Here is a 21,708-nt window from a genome sequence, read left to right on the forward strand (position 1 = left end):
GAGCTAACTGAACAGTGTATTATGGCAGAGTCAATGGCTTGAAGTGAAAAACAAAACAGAGCCTCTTGATTAGACTTCAAGGCAAACAACTTTCTGGAAAAAATATAAATTTGTGATCTCTTTAGTGCAAGATCTCTCTCTGAATTCAGCCACTTTCTTATTTTGTAAAAGCTTAAGAAGAGTAAGCTGAGGAATAATTCAGAGGCTCTATTTGCTCTGATTATAAATTTTGATTCTGCTAAATATGTCAACATTTTGTGTCACCAAATTTAGCCAAAGAATCCTATGGGACTTCACCGGATATGTTAGGATTCAAACAACTGATCATTAGAAAAATTAATGCTTTAATGCAAGCAAATATCTCAAGAATGTAAGCAACAGTATTTATTGATTGTTGATGTACTTACTCTATTTGCCTCAAGACTTCCTTTCTGTTCATTTAAAAAATTAATTTGCCTCCACATTTCTTTTTTTCCCCAGGTACTGGGAATTAAACCCTGAGCTTCCACACTGAGCCGCCTCCCCACATCTTTCCGTACTGTATTTTCAGACGGGATCTCACTAGTCACTGCAGTGCCCAGTCTGGGCTCTGACTCGTGACTCTCCTGCCCCAGCCACCCAGAGTGCTGGAATTACAGGTGTGTGCCACTGTGCCCAGCCATGCTCCTCATCTGTAAACTACCTCAACCCTAATTTCCTAAAGAGTCGGCGGAGATGTAAATAAATATGCACATGAAAGGTATTGAATAGAAAAGTCCTCACCTGTTTTTTTCGTGAATTTTTAGAATTTCATTTGTCTGTTGAAGAAGTTGCTTCTCTAGTTTATATGTTGACAATGAATTCTCCAGCAGTTGTATTTCAAGTCGAGAAGTCTGATTCAGTACCTTAACAGAAAAGAGAAAACATGTCCAACTTCAGTCGCAAATCAAAAAGCAGAAAACAACTGATTTTTATTTAGCTTTTGTTCTTAAATAATATTTTTTCAAGAGTAATTAGTTATATTGTGTATTTTCTGCCAGCCATGGCGTCGTCTGTTCCTTGAACACGCTATTGGTTTGACATGGAAGTTGCGGTTGGGAACCCTGGATTGCTGAATCTATTTTCAGGCTCTAAGCTTCGTGTCCTGAAACCTGAGGTGGTTTGCTATGCCAGCTGCTTCCTGTATTTTTGTTTCCAATGTTTCCAAGCATTGAGAGGGTTTTCCTTCAAGGTCTGAGACGCTATGGGCAGTTAGAGCAGCGGCAGGCATATGAGACGCGCCCCGACTAGACCGGTCACCTTGGAAACACCAATCAGAAATGCAGAGATGGCTCCTGACACAGTTCAGGCTGATTCCCGACCGCACATTCACTGATCGTCCATCATGTGGACCGTGGCACCCTTTCTGGATGTCCTGGCACTCTCTAGGCACGCTACCTATGAGGGGGAATCGTCACCCTCACTGTGGAAATGAGGAAACTGAGGCTCAGAGAGAGGTCCGCACTCACAGAAGAAGCGGGGAGACAGCTCAGGTTGCCCCTGCAGTGCCACACGGGGCCGGGGAAGGGCGAGGCCGAACAGCGGGACTTCACCTTAGGAGATGAAGCTTGCAGGAGCTGAGGTCACAGCGAGGACGGCGGTCTTCTTCCTTCCCACGCTGCAACCCTGAACGCTCTGAAGCCCTCACAGCCCCCTCGCTGGCCAGCCTCAGTAGCACAGGAGCCTGCGCCCCAGCGGGGCCCCGGCACCTCCTCTGGGCTCACCCTGCGCCCCAGAGAGGGCTTCACAAGGTTCGCTGGCCTGTTCCTGTCTGGGTCCTCGCCTTCTCACAGGAGGCGCCCAGGGCCAGGAAGAGGGAGGAGTTCTAAAGCTCCCCACGGGCTGGAGACTTTAACCGCCCGCCTCTCTCTGGTCTGGGAGGCACCTGGGAGCCTTTGTGACCCGTGTCCCTAACTGCTCCTCTGGCGCTTCCCCTCCCGGGGCAGCTCCAGAGCCGGGGAGGCTGGAGGCGCACAGCAGGCCCCTCTAGCCCACGTCCAGGCACTGGAGGCGTGGCTGGGGACAGCAGGGGATGCTCGGGCGGCAGGGTTAAAGGACAGGATAAATCCTTGCACAAATGCACAATGTGACACAAATTACCAGGTGATCGTCTGAGTTTCTTAAAAATGTCAGTCTCCAAGGAGAACCACGAAAGTTTACAAATTAAAAGAAACTATTAAAAATTGAAGGACAAAACACCTGTAAAATTTCTGGTGGAACCATAAAGAAAATATGACTGTAAGTCAGACAGTCCTTGAAATTTACTGTTAACTCTGTCATGATGTAAAAATACATAATTAATACCAGACACTTACTATGTCTGGCACTTTACACCTATGTATAAGGTAGGTGGTGTTTATAATATAACCTCATCAGATGTGAATAAATGCTAACAGAACAACACAACTGCTTGACCCAGCAGCTCTGGTCGTGGCGTTTGGAGGAGATGGCGCCCGTCTTACAGACAGACACTGGGTGCAGTGACCCGTTCAACACCACTCATGCAGAGGAGGAGACAGGCAGCCATGGCCAGAGGACAAGGTCTCTCTCTCTCTCCAAGCCAGCAGCGTCCTCCCTTGCTCAGCCGCAATCCCACCAACACGGGCACGTCCTCTTGGTGCAGCTGCTGGCGTCTGGGGTCTCCTCCCAAGTGCTCCCTGATGAGCCTGAGTCAGGAGGGGGCCCACTCTGCTCATTTTGGAGGACAGAGGGAACATACCGCGTGGTGTCTGTCAGTCAAAATGAGAACGGCTTCTCCTCGAAGATCCATTCTGACCCATCAGCTCTGTCAGTTCCTCTTCACTATCAATTTGGCTGGATTAGGAGGCTCCAGGCAGATGACTGGGTCATGGCAGAGAAGCTATGCTTCTCAGTGAATTCTGGCACTGATGTTTCCAGCTAGTTGTGCTGCCCAGAGGCAGGGCTGTTGGCAGAGCTGGGTTGCAGGAGTGCCATGTCTGTGGAGGTACATCTCTCGCTGGCAACATTCTCCTGGGCTCTGCTTCCTGGGCACCATGAAGTGAGCAGCTTTGCTCCTCTGTGCCCATCCTCCATGATGATTCTACCTTGCAACCAGCTGACCATTGACTGAAATCTCTGAAACTGTGAGCCAAGTAAACCTCTCCTTCTTAAGCTGTGAATGACAGGTGTTTTGTACCAGCAATGGGAAAGCTGAACAGTACAAGCTCTTTGTGCCTATATATTATCATCGACACACAATCCTTGGCATATTTGCACTTAGGATCATTTCATTAAAATCTACAGATTTTAAGGTTTATGATTAATTACTTAATAAGAACTTACGTAGCCTACTACATATCAGGTCCTGTTCTAAATCTTAATGATAGAACAGTGGACCAGAACAAGACAACACAAATCCTTACTCACTAGGAGGATATAACCATGTGCAAGGTTGCTCAGATTTTCCTGTAAAGACAGTAAATATCTCAGGCTGGCTGGGCCATCTGGTCTCTGGTATAACCACTGTGTTCTGTTGTTTGACTAAGAAAGCAGAGACAACATATCCATCAATGAATGAGTGTGACACTGTTCAATAAAACTTTATTTACAAAAAGAAATGGCCAGTCAAATTGGACCTACAGTTTGCTGAGCCTTCTTTTGTGGCTTGTCGAGCCCTTTTCCTAGACTTTCTGGGAACACGACTGCCGTGATATTTTCCTTGGATGACCCTCTCACTAGTTTATTTCCCCACTACATCAGTTGCACTAAGGTGAAGTGTTTACTCAACTCCTCCCTGCTCGAGTTAGAGCAGCAGTGGCTGGACTTTGAGAGCTGCTCGGTGCCAGCAGATGTGGGGAGAAACATGCTGCTCCTCATTGGAAAAGCTGCTTACATTTCTAATCATGCTATGGTGGTCCAAACAACAGGGCTGGTGGTTTGTGACTTCTGAGAAGCGGATGATAAACGGGCCAGGCACACGAGGCATTTGTCAGGGGAGATGTGTGTGAGGGGTCAGTGGAAGAAGCTCAAGGAGGAAAGGAAGGGAGTTCGGTGGACTGCAGCCCAGGCCTCGGGCGGCCCTGAAGACCTGCAGCACGGTCGGCGGGGAGCCAGCCCTAGCCCAGGTCGCATCAGCAGAGCCCGGGAGCCCTGGAAGCTGAAACCGAGTAGCCTTGCAGGTGGCTCACTGCCTGGAGCGCCTCGGGGACCGTGGCCTCTGCTCCAGCATTGTGATGGATTTCCGAGCCCAGTTTGGCCACCGGTCAGTTACAGCGCACCACAGGGGGCTGGAGAGGTGATGTTCGTGGCTGTGAGGGACGCTCCAGAGGTGATTAGGCTCCTAGACAGGAAGGGGGGAGGTAGAGACACATGGCCCGACTCAAACTCAGGGGATCAAGGGCTGTTGCGGCATCTGTTACTGCAAACACGTTACATGAAGGAAGGACTCAGAGTAGCGGTTAGGCTTGGGCTAAATCCCACACTGAACCCTTGGTCACTGCAGAAGTTTTTGGAGGCTGGAGGGCACTTCCTGCAGTTAGTGCACCTGGCAGTGTGAGGGTCTTGGGCAGCGCTGCCCCGGGCACCCGGGCACCCGGGCTGGGTGGCGCTGCAGGCAGGGTCCCTGCCATCCTGGACTTCCTAGTATTATGCAGCTGGTATCTGTGAACTTGCTTAGAAGAGAGCTGGGCGCCGAGTCTCGAAGTGGATTTTAGTGCGGTCTGTCTGAGTGATAGTCACTCCCCAACTGAGTTCACCCGGGAAAGGGGAGGAACAGAATCCCCCAGGAGGGACACGCCTGACCCCTGATACTAATCTCTTCACGGTGCAGCTTGGAAAGGGGACGCTGAGGAGCAGAGACTCAAGCCCAAGCCACAGCAGAGAGGAGGGTGCGCATCTCCTGGCCAGGTGCGTATTCAGCGGGGCCTCAGACACAGTATCGCAGCAAACCTGCCTCTGCCTGCTTTGGTTAGGCTGCATGTGTAGAAGGGCAGAAGAGAACTAGAGAGAGGAGGTTCTGACCTTTGAGACATCGTCCTTTGAAAGCCAGGCTCTGAAAAGCCCTGCAAAGCTACCACCAAGAGTTCTCGAAATAACCGAGGTCCCAGAGTCAGTTTCAGGCACTGTGCTCACCAAGGAACCATGAACGAAACAGCAAAGTCACTCAGACTCTAACCCTTACCCCGACAGCTCGGAGGAGCGTGGACCTGCAAGCTCACTGTCCAGGAGCAGAGTGCACGGGCGGTGAGGAACGGCTCGGATCTGTGAGTGTGGCCCTGCCCGGGACAGGAGTGTCTTCGTGGTTGGGCCACACAGAATGTGTCATGCATGTGCCAGGCAGGTGGACGTAACATGACAGAGTTTGAAGCAGCACAGCTACAAATGGCACAGACAACTGCAGACATGACAAAGACAGAAAGGACACTCAACTTGAACTTCTTTGTTTTGTTTTGTGTGTGTGTGTGTGTGGTACCAGGGATGGAACTCCGGTCCTTGCGCTTGCGAGGCAGGCAGTGGAACCACTGAGCTAGGTCCCCGGCCCTAACTTGCACTTCTTAAGTGGGACATAGTTTGAACCACTGGCTTTCTTCTCCGTTTGCCTCTTGTGCTGGTTCTGATGGGTTCATGACTTTATTTCCCAGGTTTGGGTTATTTTTAAATTGTCCTTGCAGTACCCAACAGATTTTCACTGGCCTTCAATAATGCAATGTAGCTATTCTACATAGGGAGGGTAATTTGCTTTCTTTTATTTTCTGTACTGTTTTCCATAAGTTACATACCTCCTGGCTACAGTGATGCTGAATGAGCTGTTGTTGTTTAAAACCTCGGGTTGCATGCACCTTTAGGGTTTGGAAGATAAAATGCTACCACTGGGAACACTTCCTCACAATTCTAATTCCTAGGTGGGAAGATGATAAAAACAACCCAAGGTAATGGTGTTGGGAATGGAAGAAGTAAACAAAACTCTGTCATGTATGTCACTAAAGTTATAAGGCACATTTACAGAAGTTCAAACCCTAGTGTAGTGTAGTATAGGCCAGCACACTATTTCGTTTTCTGAACATATGAGAATGTTTTGTAGCAGATGGTAAGCATTCTGCTCCAACACAAATAAGAGCAAAATACAGTCACATTCCTTATTCCACAAGAAACCACCACACTTGCTCAGTGTGATGAGACATGATTAAACAAGTCTCATAATTTCGGTTACAATATGTAGTCTCTCCCTTCTCAGCCTTCCTACATTTGTCTGATGATAATGTGCACCGGAAATATTTTCTGAAGCCTATGTGATTTATTTCTCAAATGCAATCAACAATCAAGTTCGTTTTCAACTCTGTAATGATTGGTCTTTCTTTCTTCTTCTTTTTTTTGTTTGGTACCAGGGATCGAACTCAGGACCTTGCGCTTTCAAGTCAGGTGTGGTGCCACTGAGTTAAATCCCCAGCCCGTGATTGGTATTTCTAATCAAAGCGGATAGGAAAAAAAGAAATGAACAGTGTAGTTTTGAGTCTTTAATTCTATTTATTACTTGTAACAGTGTAGAAATCATTCAAACTTCCTGACCTACCTACTCTAAGTGAGTTTTATGCATATCCTTTGTACGTGGGAAAGTGTAAGTTTCTATCAGATGCCCCAGCTATAAATGTTACCATTGTTATTTCTCTATATATACTGATGTGTGATCTGTGATGCCACTAATACAAATGAAATGAAATAAAATAGATATAAATTGCACCTTGCTTCTGCATTTAAGTATTTTAGCTTGTCGCAGAAGTTAACCACATTGACACAACATCAGCCCAAGTTGCAGAGCATTAGCTGGAATAATCATTTCTGTGGCCAAAGGGCATGAAGAGGCCACCTTCCAGGCATCAAAAGTGCTGTCAACTGAAGGGTGGGTTTGTACACTGACAGTTAAAGGGAATCCTGAGTGTTCACTGACATGAATCCAAGAAGTATCTCGCTGTGCCTGGAAAGGGGTAGGCAAGCTAACACACATTTCCCATCAGTCCATGGGGGCGGCTCTTAGCTCACAGCCTCTGCAGGGGCAGAAGCTAGAGCAGTGCAGAGACACGGGAACACAGCTCCGAAAGGCGTATCCGGGCACGGATGCGGCCCTGAGGGCTATTTTATTTGACACAAGGCCACATCACAGGTGGTAGCTGTGTTTGTTTGAATTTAGACGCAGATCAGGTCCTTGAGCAGGCCTGTTTGTGCCAAGTGCACCAACCCTCACTAAGCCCAAAGCAGCAAGCGGGGCATGTCGGGAGCTCCACAGAAATTCCTGTGCTTCCCATTCTCCACACTGACCCGTACTCTGTGCCTACGAAGGAGGCTACAGGAGGAAACAGAAAGCCAGCTCAGGGTGCAGGCTGGCCCGGCCCTACCTGAGTCTCCACATCTGTCAGCTTCCGGGTCTGCTCTGCGGTCTGCGTCAGGAGGCTGGTCCCGATCTCCAGCATGGTGGCTGTGTGGTTCTGAACTGCATTCTGTTGTATCTGGGCCATCTCCGACTTCATATTTTCCACAATGTAATTCTCAAGCTGCAAGAGATAAAGCACAAGCCCGCTAAGTTATAAGCAAAGCCTCGGGTCGGGTCATGTAATATTTACAATGACAAAACTACACAGGCACAAGCCAGCCATCTGGTGGGGGCCCCTGTGTCTCAGGGAGATTCGGAGCTGGGAGCAGAGCACACAGCAATCTGGCTGCTAGAAAGCCGCTCTACTGACACATGCAGACAGCAATCCTAGCCAGCGTGGACATGCACTGGATGGCCCATTCTGACACTGACATCAGCTCTCTAACCTGCGATTCCCTGGGTCAGACTCATTGCTCCTTTAATTCTACAGCTGAGGAAGGAGAATGGGAAAGGGTCAGTGATGAACTCAGGGTCACCGTTAGAATGCAGCCATTAGCAAAGAAGCCTGGTCTAAGTCTTAGTTCTCTGGTCTTTTCATGATGCCGTGCTGACCACCAATCTCAGCAAAGTCTCGCCTCCTGCTTGCATTTCCATCACGATCAACCAAAGACCAGGCTGCACGAGAGATGCATGTGACAGGAACGAGGGTAGGTGCCAGAGGAAGCCTTCAGCAAATTTAGGGCAAATTAAAATGCAGGCAGCGATGACACGTGTTGTGGAGCCCGAGTACCAGCTGCACCTGATCCCTGAGCTCCTTTGCAAGTTCAGAACAGGTCCTGAGAGTTCAGCCTACAAGCAGCATTTGCACTTCCTGCCTTGGGTGCAATTTGTTCCTTTGTGGTGCACTGTAGTGAACACCACGGTTGCAAAGCAAATGGTAACTGAGGGCCAGCAGGATGCACTGGGCCTGGAGGGGCCGCTGGGCACGGGGCAGAGGGGCAGGGCCTGAGCACTGCTTGGAGCAGAAGCAGCCTGAGCCCTGCTCACACCCTCAATTCCCTGCCCCTTGCAGCGACTGCGTTTTGTTGCCAATGACACACACAGGAATGGCGTCCCAGAGAAGCCAGGTCCAGGCCACACACCGCAGGCACAGCCAGCCTCAGACCCGTGAGTCTGCACCTCTCACACAGCACTTTCACCACTCAACGGTGCTGCCAAGTGGAGCTCAGCAAGCCCGTTCCAAATCATTAACAGCTCCGTGAGTCTCGCAGACGTGGTGAGCCCTAAGGCACCACCATGTCATCACCCACAGCAACATTATCATCATGCAGTAAATACCGTCTCGATGTCAATTCCCCTCCGTGAGACTCTGGCAGCTCACTTTCTAACATCATCCCTTGCTTATTTCTAGTAATCATACAAGAGTCTGACCCAAACTAATAAAAAGGAAAGCTTAAAATAAAACTCCTGTTATGAATAAATTCTGAACTCATTCTCGGTCATCCTCTATTCTCAAATCAGAAGTGCACAGGAAGGGAGAGAAATTCAACCTGTTAAAGTTTATCAGAGAAATGCAAAATGGATCGGCATAAATGTCTGAGAATTACTGCAATAAAATAAAAGGTCACTGGCCCAAGGTCTGGCTGTATTCCAATCGCACCAACAATTGAACAACAAGGGAAGAGCAGAGGGTAAGAGAGTGGTCTGAGCAGTAATCATCTGGCATTTTGGACTCCACATCACATGTTTTCCTTTCCCTAGTCACTTCCCCAGCTCCCTTCGGGAAGCTGTCTTCCCTCCTTTCAGAATAAATGCTTTGGTAGTGTGGACCCTCCCAGATTCAAGAGGGGGTTCATGTGTGAGCCTGGAAAACCAGAAGGATTTGCTTGTGCTTAGCAGCATGAGTTGGTCATGAGGGTACACACATTGGCAGCAAGGCCATTAAAACTCAGTTCCAGAATTGTGGCAAATGCGAACAACTTCTTCCTCTGTGCTTAATAAACTGGTAACATAGTTGGCTGATGCCACTGGTTCCCAATTTTGCCAACCAAAAACCAGAGCCAGCCTAAGAATGAAGTCGGTTCAGAGGAAATGAGAGACAGCAAGATGAATAGGTGGATTGAGTGAGCAGAAGGCTGTGTGCTCAGCACCTGGCTCCAGCCATGCATTCAGTCGGATCCACCTTGGGCAGCTGCAAGTTGCATGATCTAATAATCTCCCCCAACAGCTAGGGCATTTCTTTTACTTTCAGTCACACTGATGCATGTTTTTAACAAAACGCCAAGAATTCTGACTGCTACATTTGATAAATGTTGAACTAAGGAAGCCCGAGTCAGCCAAACACCAGCCGACATTCCTTGCTCGTCCTGGGAATTCGAGCTCCTTGTGAGAGTGTGTGTTTCCCCTGTGAAGATGTCTCCTGCCATGCACAGCTGGCACTGTCCACTGCCTGGTACCCAGCAGTCACTGAGTCAAGTGTTTCCCCTTCATAAAGGAAAAACCTAGACACCAGCACAAGTCACCGCAGCTTTATAGATGAGACACATGAGGCTTTGGAACTGCCAAACAAGCTGCCGGAGAGCTCCACCCCGACTTCAGCAGGCACCTTCTCAACCACCCACCCTTTCAGGCTTGCTCCTCCCAGTTCCTCTACCTTTCATCCTGTGGCTCCCAAGCTTTCACTGTTCCTCAGAACTACAAGGAAGAGCCTGGAAATGAGAGGAAGGACAGCATACAGAGGTTTTCCAGGTGAATACTGGACACTGTGTACTTTTCAAAGCTTCCAATGGGATCCAAGCAAGGACCCGGAGCTTCCCGAAGTGTGGTCCAGGGCACACCACCACATGTGAGCTGGGAACAGTCATGGGCAGGGTGACGTGTGTCACTCGGAGCAGGCTTAGCTCACCTGCCGGCGGTACAAGAACAAGATCCCAAGGCACAGTGATGCTCCGATTTACAATCCGGCACAACTTTATTGCCCTGTTCACACATTAAAAATTTCCTTGAGTGACAGTGACTTGGGCTTGACTCAGAACTGTCGATTTCCTTGTTGATCAAGATATTTCAAAAAATGGAACCAAATCTTTGTAAATATGGAGGGATGGAGGGGTTGAAAAGAGGGCAGGGGAATGAGGAAAAATAAGAACCAAGAGAGACGATGTCAAGGTGCAAATTTCCAATGATGAATGTCATTATATTGTACACCTAAAACGTACCAATGATTAGAATGAATAATCGATAATGTGAAATAGGAAGAAAAGGTCCAAAGGGGTAGGGGAAAGGAAAGAAGGGAAAGAAAAAAAAAAAGAAATTTCAAAGAATGATTTGATTTCGGGCCGGGGATTTAGCTCAGTGGTTTTGCAGCCTGCTGCACAAGTGCAAGGACCCAAGTTTGATCCCCAGTACCATAAAAACAAAAAAATAAAAACAAAAACAAAAAGAATGATTTGATTTCCTGTGCAGATGCACCACCCAGGACCAGGACAGGGTCTGCTTGATAATCACACATAGACCTCTTCTGTGGAGTCAGTTCCCAGCGCCTGAGCCACTCTGGGTATAGGAAGGACACAGGCCCCCGGCTGCATGGACGCACAACTGACTTCATGGGAGCCAGCTCTGGAGTATGCTCTGCTTACTCCTCTGAGAACAGCAGCGCTGTCCGAGTGCTCTGCTCCTCCACAGCTGCCCAGTTAACCAGGGGGAGATGGGAGCCTGTGGCCAGCGGGTGGGGAGCAGGAGATCACTGAAAACACGAGGGATCTTTCCTACTGGTACAAATTAGCTTTGTTCTACTCATTCTTTTTTCTTACAAGCCATTGTAAAATACAACAAAGCAGAGGACAGGAATGCACTAATCCTCTCCTGAGGCTAGGTGTGTATGAAGTTTGTTGAATCTTATTATTTTCCTCATTTTACTAAAAGGAAAACAGAGGCTCAGGGAAATTAGGCAAGTTGTCTAAGATCATTCAAGAGTTGGTGGCCAAGCTGGTTCATTGCTTCTTCATGTTGGCCCCGAGATCACAGACAAATTCTGAGAGCATACAACACTCACATGGGGAATATGTAAATCAAACACTATGGAAACAGTGCGTGAAAAGTGTTCAAAAATGGATAGGTTTTCAAATCTGTAATTTAAAACTTTGAATCCTGATTCATGGCTGTGATGTCCTGGCCAATGTTGTAGGCGGCTGGAAAGCAAAGTCCAGTCCACCCCATGGCACATGGTATTACCAAATAGACAAAGAGAACCTGTCCTTAAGGAGCAAGCGATCACTGTCCAGCATTCACTGCCATCCCTCATAGTCTCTGCCTCTGTCTTCCCTGTGATTCGGGAGCATGAGCCCTGCCCCTCCCCATCAGGACAGAGCACGGGGACCCTGACTGCACCCTGTGCCCATGGCCTGGGCCCGAGCAGCCCTGGGTGAGCTCCAACATCCCTCGTGCTTTTGTTTTCCTGCAAGACAGCACTCCAACAGCTCTCTTACAGCAGAGCAAATCTTAAAGCACAAAGAATATAATTTCTCCATGTAATTCTTAAGAAAATAGCATTTTAAACCCTATAAAAATTGACAAAGGCATCCTTGGCTTTAAATATGTTGTAGATTAAGGGGACCCTCGCTGGATATTGATGCATATGGTATTACTCAGTTATGGCAGAATAACCATGAAGTAAAATAAAATGTTAAATATGGGAAAGCAATAAAAAGGTAAAATAATGCAAAAAATGCCTTCAACATTGATGGTTTTATCTAATATCGTTTCATAAATCAGTGGCAATACTGAAAATGCAACTATATCCAGGTTTATGACCTTATAAACAGAGCCGGCTGAGGCCAAGCACGCTCTCTGCAGGCATTTCTATTATTAGAGCTCTTTTATCAAAGTGGAAAGTTTAATTGTCCTCACAGATGATGGATCTAGGTAGTTAATATCTGCAGCAGTTTCTGTGCTGACCTCCAGGACAGGGACCTATTTTTCATTTTGGTATCTGAAGCAGTGGTGCAGGAAAGCTGAGAGAGACAGTAAATATTAGAGCTCCAGGACTCCCATTTTATGGCCACAACCTCTTCGGCTCAGAGCAGTTGTAGGATGCAAGGTGAGGCCACTAACCGATGTCAGCTGCCAGGACGTGGCCAGTTGTGTGGGAAACAGACGGCATCAGCCCTTCCCACCCGGCTCTCCAGTCCTACTACTTGCTGTACCTGCCTGTGGGCTCCTGATTTGGGGCCTTTCACAGCGGCAGCTCACCTGCCATCACCAGCAGTCTGCATGGTCCCTTTTCCTCTCTAGCTGTGCTCTCCAGCATCCATGCCCACCAGCTGCCCCTCTATCAAAGGGCCTCACAAACCCATGGATTTTATTCTTCAGCGCATTACCTCACAAGTGACAAAAAACAGAACTAAATCCGCGATTACCCAAGTAACTGCAGGCTGGTCTGAGTGTGTATGTGACAGAGGTGCAAGGTGGCCCCGGCCTGGTGTCAGAAACTCGGAATGTAGAGCTGACACAGACGCGTGGACGTCACTTTCGCAGGGCAGTGGCTCTGTGTAGTCCTCATCTCTGCTTGGCAGGGAGACACGCCCGGCTACTGATGCCACATAGGTCAGCTGACATCGTTTATCACCCCCAAAGGAGCAGCAGCAGCCCACTGAAGCAGAGGAAGAAGCCACCACGGGCACCCCAGAGAGCGCCAGCGAGCAATTCTCCTGCAGTCCTCCTCCTCCATCCTGACTCTGTGGGACCACGCTGGGGTGAGGTCTGCTGACAGTGGACGCCCCAGGCCCGGGCCAGGACCAGAGAGCCATTCTGCCTTTGTACAAACCAACGGGAGCCCTCCGGGCCGGACGGCTTTCACTGGTCTGCACCTCTCCCACACCCACCTTCTCACACCGGGAGTAGGGCACACTCACAAAACCATAGAACGTTTGTGTCTGCTTAAGGCAGCTGCCTCCTGCCCGGAGCCAGGCCATCTGGACTCTCAGACACGTGTGATCACTGACTTACTTCAAGTCACCTGAGTGGGTGGCTCTGAGACTGTGATTCTTGGAAAAGACTAGACCAGGAGTTCCTGGTCCCTACTGACTCTACTGTCTCCAGGAGTCCAGCACGCCTGGCTCAAAACTTCCTCTGTGCAGTGAGTCTGCAAGGTTTTAATGTAAAAGTGGAATACGAAATGCGTGTGTCTGCCTATAAAACATGTTGCACCTATGGTTCCTAGTGGTAGCAAGGGCTCAGTGACATCCCGAGACACCAGAGAAGCCGGGATTGAGTCTCGAGAGCAGGCACGCCTGCTTCAAGATGAAGAGCGAGAATCTCAGCGTCACTGAGTCCCCAGCACCGTCCCGGACAAAACAGACTCCACATCTCTCCTCAGCACACCCAGCCCTCTTCCTGTGTGTTTCTCTCTTCCTCCTGCCGTCCACCCCAGCCCGGGCTGGCCTGCTGAGGGCTCTTCGTCTTCTGCATGTTTCCAGAACTGGGCTGCAACGCTTCTGTCTCCAGACGGCGGCCCCGCGGCCCCGCCCCTCGCTCCCAGCCCTCTGCTCCCAGCCCCTGCTGAGGTCAGATTGGCCATTTCTCTTCTGGATCTGCCATGGCCCCGCGGCCGCTCTCCCGACTCCAGGCCCGCTCCGCTCCCTCCCATCCATCACCCTTGGCGCCCCCCAGAAGGCCCATCCCAGGCAGGAGCTCGCTCTGCCACCCCGCCTCGCCCGTGCCTCGCTGGGTCCTTCCTCCCCACCCCCACCATGGGTAATCGCCGCAACTGAGCGAAGTTCAGGAAACACATGCAAAATGAATGCGGTTAACCACGTTAAAGCAGAAGGCTGAGTAAAAGCGCCCTGCTCACAAGCCAGAGCGCGGGAACGGGTGGGGGAAGGCCCGGCGGTCCTGCCTGCTGCCGGAGCAGAGGGCTTAGGGAAGGGAGGTCTTTCGGTGGAGGACCAGGGCCTCCTTCCCGAGGCACAGGAGAGAAGGCACTTATGCCTCCCGCCTTCAACGCGGGTCGGGAAGCCTGGCTGAGGGCACGGGGGAGGAAGCCTGAAGCCTGTGGCTGCACAGGAGGGGCCAGCGAGTGGGCCACAGTGTCTGTCCTGCCCGCTTCCCAGAGACCACGGACGGACCAGGCAGCAGCAGGGACAAGGGCGGCACAGATTTGAACACGAGACGCAGGCAGAAGGTGCAGGAGGGGACGTCTGTGAACTTTACTGTGCCCCTAAGGCCCACCCACTTACGTACGCGCTGCTAGGCACACACACACACACACACACACACACACTGCACAATCATGCACACATGCTCCATGCTCCCGAGCTATGTGCACCCGACTCCACATTCATGTTCTGTGGCTCTGTTCACCTCACCTCTGTTGATTGTGCTAAACATCCACTTAAAATAACCAACGTGCCCCCTTTTTGGAAGGGGCTGAATTTGATGTGAAATTTAATTACTACAGATAACGCCTGTTAAACTATTATAAGCAGCTCCGGTATTCTGCCTAACAACCTAGACATCTTACTTTATAATCAGAATTTACATTTATATGACAGAAAAATGAAAGAACTACAAAGCAACTTGATACACATTCTTTTACTGAACATTTCTTAAACTGAACAAGATATTGTTTCAAACAGAGAATTGCAAACAAGTTTCGTTTAATGCTCTCTAGTCTCACTTACCTTGGTGGTGCAACTTAACCCCCTGCATGTTACACAAAGCACACTGGGGCTCACTCAGAGGCAGCAGAGCTCTGACATCTGAGCTGCAGACCACCCAGACAGGAGGCTGTGGGCGATGGGGCAACAGAGTCCCAGGGAGGCCCCCTCTAAAAAAGATCTCTGCTCACGACTTTGTTTTCCCGTGACAGAGGACAGCGATACAAATGAACCCTAAAGGAAACCTGTGCTGGGCACGGCAGGGCATGCCAGAACACTCAGGACACACAGACATGCGGGCTGGACGCTCCAGAGGGTGCTATGTTGGGGTTTATGCAAGTATCCGCAGTAGGAGAAAGCTGTCGCATTTCCTAGAAATTGTAAGGTATCAGCACTGCAAACCAAACGTTGCTCAACATGCTGACTTTCAGACTTGTTTTCTCAAATTACTTCTCTCCTTGGAAGGAAACTGTGCCATCATTCTATTTCAGAATAGCTCTTAAGTTTAAAGGTTCGCAAGTGCGCGTGTGTGCACGTGTATATACCTGTGTGTGCATGTGTGTGCCTGTGCTGTCCTACGGTGGGGAATCCACGGTACAGTCAGTACAGGCAGAAGCTACGGATGTCGCCCTGAGATAAACGTCCCGATGCAGGTATGCGGTCCAACCAATCTTCCCTGAATAACATTTTAGAAATTTTTCATTGACTTTACTGTGGAAGAATTACTAGGATGGACAGAAATAGTCATTCAAAGGACAGGAAAGGGATAAAGATTGCTGACACCTTATACATAAATGAAATAAAATCCTTACTCTCCCTCGGTTTCCCCAAAACAGCAGAAGCGGACATCGTCTCTCCCAAGGTGGCCTGGCTCCCTGGAGATGCTTCTTGTGGCTCGGACTGCTGGGCAGAGCTCGGGATACACCCTGAGGAACTGTTCCCTCCAGGAAGCAGCTGCACACTGCAGGCTGAGGCCGAGCACCACAGCTGCAAACGCCAGCTCCACGTGGCTCCCTTCATTCTCTTTGCAAGAGTCAGTCCTGGACCCCTCACCTATCTTGGGAGCCCTAGAGCACCTCACAGAGCCCCTCCTGCCTTCTTCCCAGCCCTCTCCAAGCTGTGTGTGGTTGGACCTCAGTTTTCACTAACTGGAAGATGATTGTTTTGATCCACTGACAAGTGTGGGCTTTCAGCGGTGTTTTTAAAATCATGTGATGTTGCTACACACATTTAACAGAGGTCACACTTTGACAGATTTGCTCTTCTACTAAGAAACAGTACACTGGAAAGACAATGAGAGTGCGCCCCTACACACTGTGTTGTGGTGTGATGAGGTGTTCCCCAAAGCCTCCTGCAGCTGTAGATGGGGCTTTGCAGAGCTGGCTGAATTTGGACAATGTGATTGATTCTCAGCTCATTGCCAGGCTCAAGGGCACTAGGATTAAGAGTGTGAGTGCTGCCTGCCCTAAGCAGCCTGGATAAAATTAAAAAGGCAGAAAGACACTGTTAATTTCCCTTGCTTGCTTCTTTTCGCTATCTTCTGCCGCCACAAACTGTTGCCCCTCTGCCACGTGCTACTCTGCCTTGCAGTCAGCCGATTATGGACTGAAACCTCTACAGACTGTGAGCTAAACCCTTTACCCTTTAACTTGGATGTCAGGTATTTTGTCTCAGCAACAAGAGAAAAGTAACCAAGACACAGTGGAACTGAGCTTTAATCAGAAGTTGATGTGTGCTTTTACTACATAGGCATGTGCCCTAAATAATACACCAGACCAATATATTCTAAAGAGTTACTAAAAAACTACCTAATTTCATGGCCTCTTCAACTCTGCTACTTTCTAATAATATTATGTTTTGAGCCCTAAAAGTATTTGCAGTGTTGCTTTAGTATGAAGTACAGACTGAGTTAGGTTTAGCAACCCTAACTGCTGATTCTATACCTTCCTGTACCGTCTGCTGGACTCCTGTGTCCCCGTTCTAGTGCAGATGCACAAGGAGCAAATTATTTCTCAGTCTCACACAAAGCCCTGGGGTTTCTTCTCTAGGAGTGGAAGGAAAACCATGATGAATCTTCCCCCACTTAAAGACTGCATCTCAAGAATTGGAAAGAGTAATTTTTATTTTTGGCAAATAGCTCTTTCCCAGAGAGAGCAATTAGGGGTTGAGAAAGGAAGGAAAATAAGTTACCAGAACTAAAAATTGATTCTATAGTTCTTCTCCAACATAAATGACTACATTAAAGGTTTAAAATAGCCACGACCGCAATCATAAGACAGCCCTCCCAATTCCTTAGCCTTCCATTGAGACAGCTTCGTAGTCCGATTTTAAGGTACAAAGTATGGCTTTTGTGGCTTCAAGGAAAAAGACCCTTCTGCTCAACATAATAAGCACATACATTATGCTATATTTAGAATGTTTTCCATGGTGGCATGGATTCAGACACGCGTGTGTGCATCAGGAAGACAAGAGAGGCTGAGGTGCTAGCAGTGTCATCTCAGGGGCAGATGTGCACATGAATTTTATTTTCTTCTCGAAATGCTTTGATATTTCCCATGATCTTTAAGAAAACAAGAATTTGATCTTATAGTCAGAAAAAAAAGGAATAAGAGAAAGCAAGAAACCTGCTAGAAAGCAGCCATTCTTCAGAGCCATCCCAGGAAAACCGCCTCCTGCTGGGACTCCCCACTGGTCGGGGGGCTTTCCTGGCCTCTGCTAGGTGCCCCAGCCTCCACCACCCCATCCCACCAGTGCACCAGGAGAGAAGGGAACCTGCAAATGAAAGAGCAGTGACAGCCCCAAGTCTCTGCAGGGAGGACGGTGTGGAAGGCGGTGACCGGGAGCCCGCCTGGCGCTTCCTGTGCCCCCTTGGCCCTGGGGGCTCCTGGGAGCCCTGGCCCAGGCAAGTGTCCCACCGCAGACACACAAGACAAGACGCAGAAGCCCTGAGGCGGCGGGCGCTGTGGGGAGGGACAAGGGCCCAGTGCGGGGTCAACATTCAAGGGTCCCTTTCCATCTGGAGGCCCAGCGCCCTGGTTAGAGCAGCGATGGCTAGCAGGCCCTGTCCCACCCCAAGCTGCCCCTGAAGAGTCCCTTCGGCCTGCACCTTGTTAGTGAGATTACTTTGAGACAGGCCCTTGCTGCATTGCCAGGATCCTAAAGGCATTTGAGTTGTCATCAATTCTTGGCCAGAAATAAAGACATCTAGTAGTTGATTATCAGCTTCCAGCAGTAAAAAAAGCTTCATGATACTTGTTCTCCCTTTGAAAATACAGTGACAAATGAAAAATCCCCTTCACGACTGGCTATCAGGGAAAGCTGAAGGAATGACTGGTTCAGCACACAGAGGGGCCCGTGGGGCCGCCGAAGTCCAGCCTAAATACGCAGCAATCCTCATTTCAAGTGACAGGCTGACTTCTTCTTTCCTCACCACGGTGGTGAGGTGCTATTTATAGCCACATTAATTATCCTTGCTGAAAAGTGCGAGTGTTTTCTTTCATTTATTCACCAGAGCAGAGGCAGTGAGTTTGTCTGTCGTGTGGGTGAACATGGTGCTTCCCTGTCTGTTAAAACACCACCTTCCCAGGGCCAGGGATTTAGCTCAGCGGTTCCAGTGCCTGCCTTGCAAGCACGAGGTCCTGAGTTCAATCCCTGGTACAAAAACAAACAAACAAACAAACAAACAAACACACAAACCACCACCCTCCCTTCGCGTCACACACATGGCAAATAAATACTTATTCTAACGCCCATGTGTGCACACACTGGAAATGAGGCCTGCTCTTAAAGAACAGACACCGATGGTGTGCATTTAGAAAGTCTGCCAACAAGATTCAATCAATCAGGGCCGGGGACTTAGCTCGGTGGTTCCACCGCCCGCCCCGCAAGCACAAAGACCAGAGTTCGATCCCTGGTAAGAAAGAAAAAAAAAAAAAAGATTCAATCAATCATCTTCCACCAATCCTTTATTCCTTAGGAAATAACATTTTCTAATTCACTACATTAAAACTTATGGAATCATATCCACATTGAAGTTGCTGAACTGAAAGAAATTTTATTGAAAAATCTTGATCATTATTAAAAGCAAAATTAGGTTTAAAGCTAAATATATTTACACAAATTTTGCAGTTCACAAATGCAATTCTCTTCACAATTCTGGTCACAAACTGAAGTGGAAAAGAATGGAGTCAAATTTCCCCATAAGACTAACAATGAACCTGACCGCTGAATCTGATTCGGTTCTCATCCAACTCGGTTTGCGGCCAGAACTGTGGAAAGAATCAAATTTGTGAACCAAGGCAACACTTATGTATTTATAGAGTCTTGAACTAGGACATATGTGTATGGGTCTATATAGACCTACATAGATCATATGCATGTATTCTACATAGGTATATACTCCATATGTGCCTCCATACATATATATTTATGTGGGTATACATTTGTATATGTGCATATAATATATTCTATATATTGTAGTTTTATGAGATGAAGCAATAGATTATAATTATTTGCCCTAAAGATGCTAATATGGGAATGTGGAAGGTAGATTAGACATCAGCAGACACACAGGTGCAGGTTTGTGTACCTGTGGGTGTATGCACTACACATGCACATATTTTCCTGCAGGAGGTAAATGCAGCTTATGAACTACTGAGTGACTTTCACACATTGCCCATGTCAGCCTCACGCCAGGGGACACCGTGTGAAGATGCCAGAGATGCAGTTCCCACCTTGCCCCTGATGGGGGAGGAAGAAGAGGTGGTCACAGACTGATGGAATGGGGTATTTAGAGGAGAAATCTCCTGTACAGAACCTTGGAACATGTACCCAAATGGAGGAAGCCCGTGACACCCTTCTTCCATAGGCCAGAGGAGGGTTGGTGGTTCTTGGTGAGCACATCCCATCCAGGGCTTCTGCCTTCACCACCACTGCCTAAATTCCTGAGATTACATCATTATAGCTGTTTAGGAACCCAAGATCCCAAACATGCTGGGTCCCTAGTCTTCTGCTGAGCTCTTCTATACCCTGACTTCTCCATGCCAGGGTTCGAGGCCCAGTCCAAATGAGCTGTGCTCTATAAACAGTCTGAGAGGTTTTTCACATGTTCCCAACCCTCTCATGTGTCAGGAGAGCCAAGGGAGACAGGGGACTTCCCCAAGGACACCACAGGTGAGTGTGGCCCAGGAGACCCAGCTTGCCAGTGAGAGGCCTGATAGCCAGTGCCAGTAGCAGCCAGTGAAACTGAAGATGTGACTTAGAACCTACCTATCAAGACAGGCCAGGCCCTGATGGACTCACTGCTGAATTCTACAAGAAACCTAGAGAAAATTTAATGCCACCTCTCCTCAAACTCTTCAATGAAATTGAAAAGGAACCAATACTCCTAAACTCATTCCTGGAAGCAAGCATCACCAAAACCAAAGAAGGACCCAACCAAAAAGATCAATAGGCCAATCTCCCTACTGAACATAGACACAAAGATCTTCAATCAGATACTGGCAAACAGAATGCAGCAAATCATCAAGAAGGTTATACACCATGACCAAGTGGGATCCATCCCAGGGATGCAGGGATAGCTCAACATACACAAATAAATAAATGTGATGCCTTACATCAACAGAGCCAAGGACAAAATCCACATGATCATCTCAATAGATGCAGAAAAGGCATTTGACAAACTTCGAAACCCATTCGTGATAAAAGGTCTACCAAAAATGGGAATAGATGGTCTCTATCTCAATTTGTCCTTGGGATTTTGATAGTGAGTAGATAGATGCTTGGATTGCTGGTCCTGCAGTGAATGAGCTGGGAGCCTGCAGTAGCGACATTCCCAGACATCTTCCATATAAACTCTGTGAGCACGGATTCTGGGGACAGGGGTGGGAGGGAGATACCGGAAGAAAAGAGCCTTCGCTTTAACATTTTAACATCGCACTTAACACGGCATCCAGTTTCAAAGTAGACAAATTGAAGTGTAAAATGATCCGTGGTATAAAAGTACTCATCGCTTCTCAGGATCCCAGGGACCCAGGGAGTGGCAACATTGCAAGTGTTCAAGGTTTTATTTTTTTCCCTAATAACTGGTTAAATAGACTGGTAATCAATGCTGAAGTACTTCAAAACACTGATGATAATTACCAACACAGAGTTAGGAATGTAAATGTGATGCTGAGACAATAAGAAGATGGCTTATTTGTGTGGTTCACTGCAGAAGTGCGGGAGACTTCAGCTGCTCGCTCCAGATGCGATGCCTCTCAGCACAGAAGGGCGCTGAGAAACTCTTAGACCACAAGCCTTAGCATCCCTGTATTTAATCAGACAACTAAGAAAGCTCGCGTGCTTGGCTGTCACACACACCCTCCGAATGTGGAGTCCGCTGAGACTTCCGACTTCCTGCAAAGGAGCACATTTGCACCAGCAGGCCTGGGCACACTGCAGTGCGACACATGGAGGTGTAGCTGTGAGCTGAGGGATTTCTGAACAGGAAGGCAGGCTCCAACAAGGGGCATCAAGAGGCTGCCGTTTCCAGAGCTCAGAGCACAGGGGCAGTCGGCTCTCTCCGGAGAGCTCCGTGTGGCCGACCACTCCCAGCCCTGCCCGCAGCAGCGCCAGGGTCCCCCACACCCGTCCACCACGGCATCCCCTCTCCCCAGGGCAAAGCCAAGGGCTCCCACTTCCTGCTCTCGGCTGTTTTCGTTCTCTCGAAGAATG

General features: G+C 48.6%; 1 protein-coding gene across 3 annotated transcripts in view; it reads right to left on the bottom strand.

The window, feature by feature from the left end:
- The window catches only part of Angpt1 (angiopoietin 1), a 174,650-nt gene that overhangs the window by 65,554 nt on the left and 87,388 nt on the right, over positions 1-21,708 (bottom strand). Inside the window, exons 2-3 of one of the 3 annotated variants that reach the window (XM_004850310.3) lie at positions 7,368-7,523; positions 763-884 (exon numbers count right to left, since the gene is read on the bottom strand). In XM_004850310.3, the coding sequence (XP_004850367.2) occupies positions 763-884; positions 7,368-7,523 (278 nt within the window). Of the gene's footprint in view, positions 1-762; positions 885-1,487; positions 1,507-1,571; positions 1,773-7,367; positions 7,524-21,708 lie in introns of those variants that run through there. The other 2 variants (XM_087190817.1, XM_087190816.1) reach the window with 2 other exon arrangements.

Source organism: Heterocephalus glaber, unplaced genomic scaffold, assembly GCF_053883595.1.
Source record: "Heterocephalus glaber isolate CG9 unplaced genomic scaffold, H.glaber_assembly_v1.0 deba00001556, whole genome shotgun sequence".
In the NCBI taxonomy this organism is placed as follows: domain Eukaryota; kingdom Metazoa; phylum Chordata; class Mammalia; order Rodentia; family Bathyergidae; genus Heterocephalus; species Heterocephalus glaber.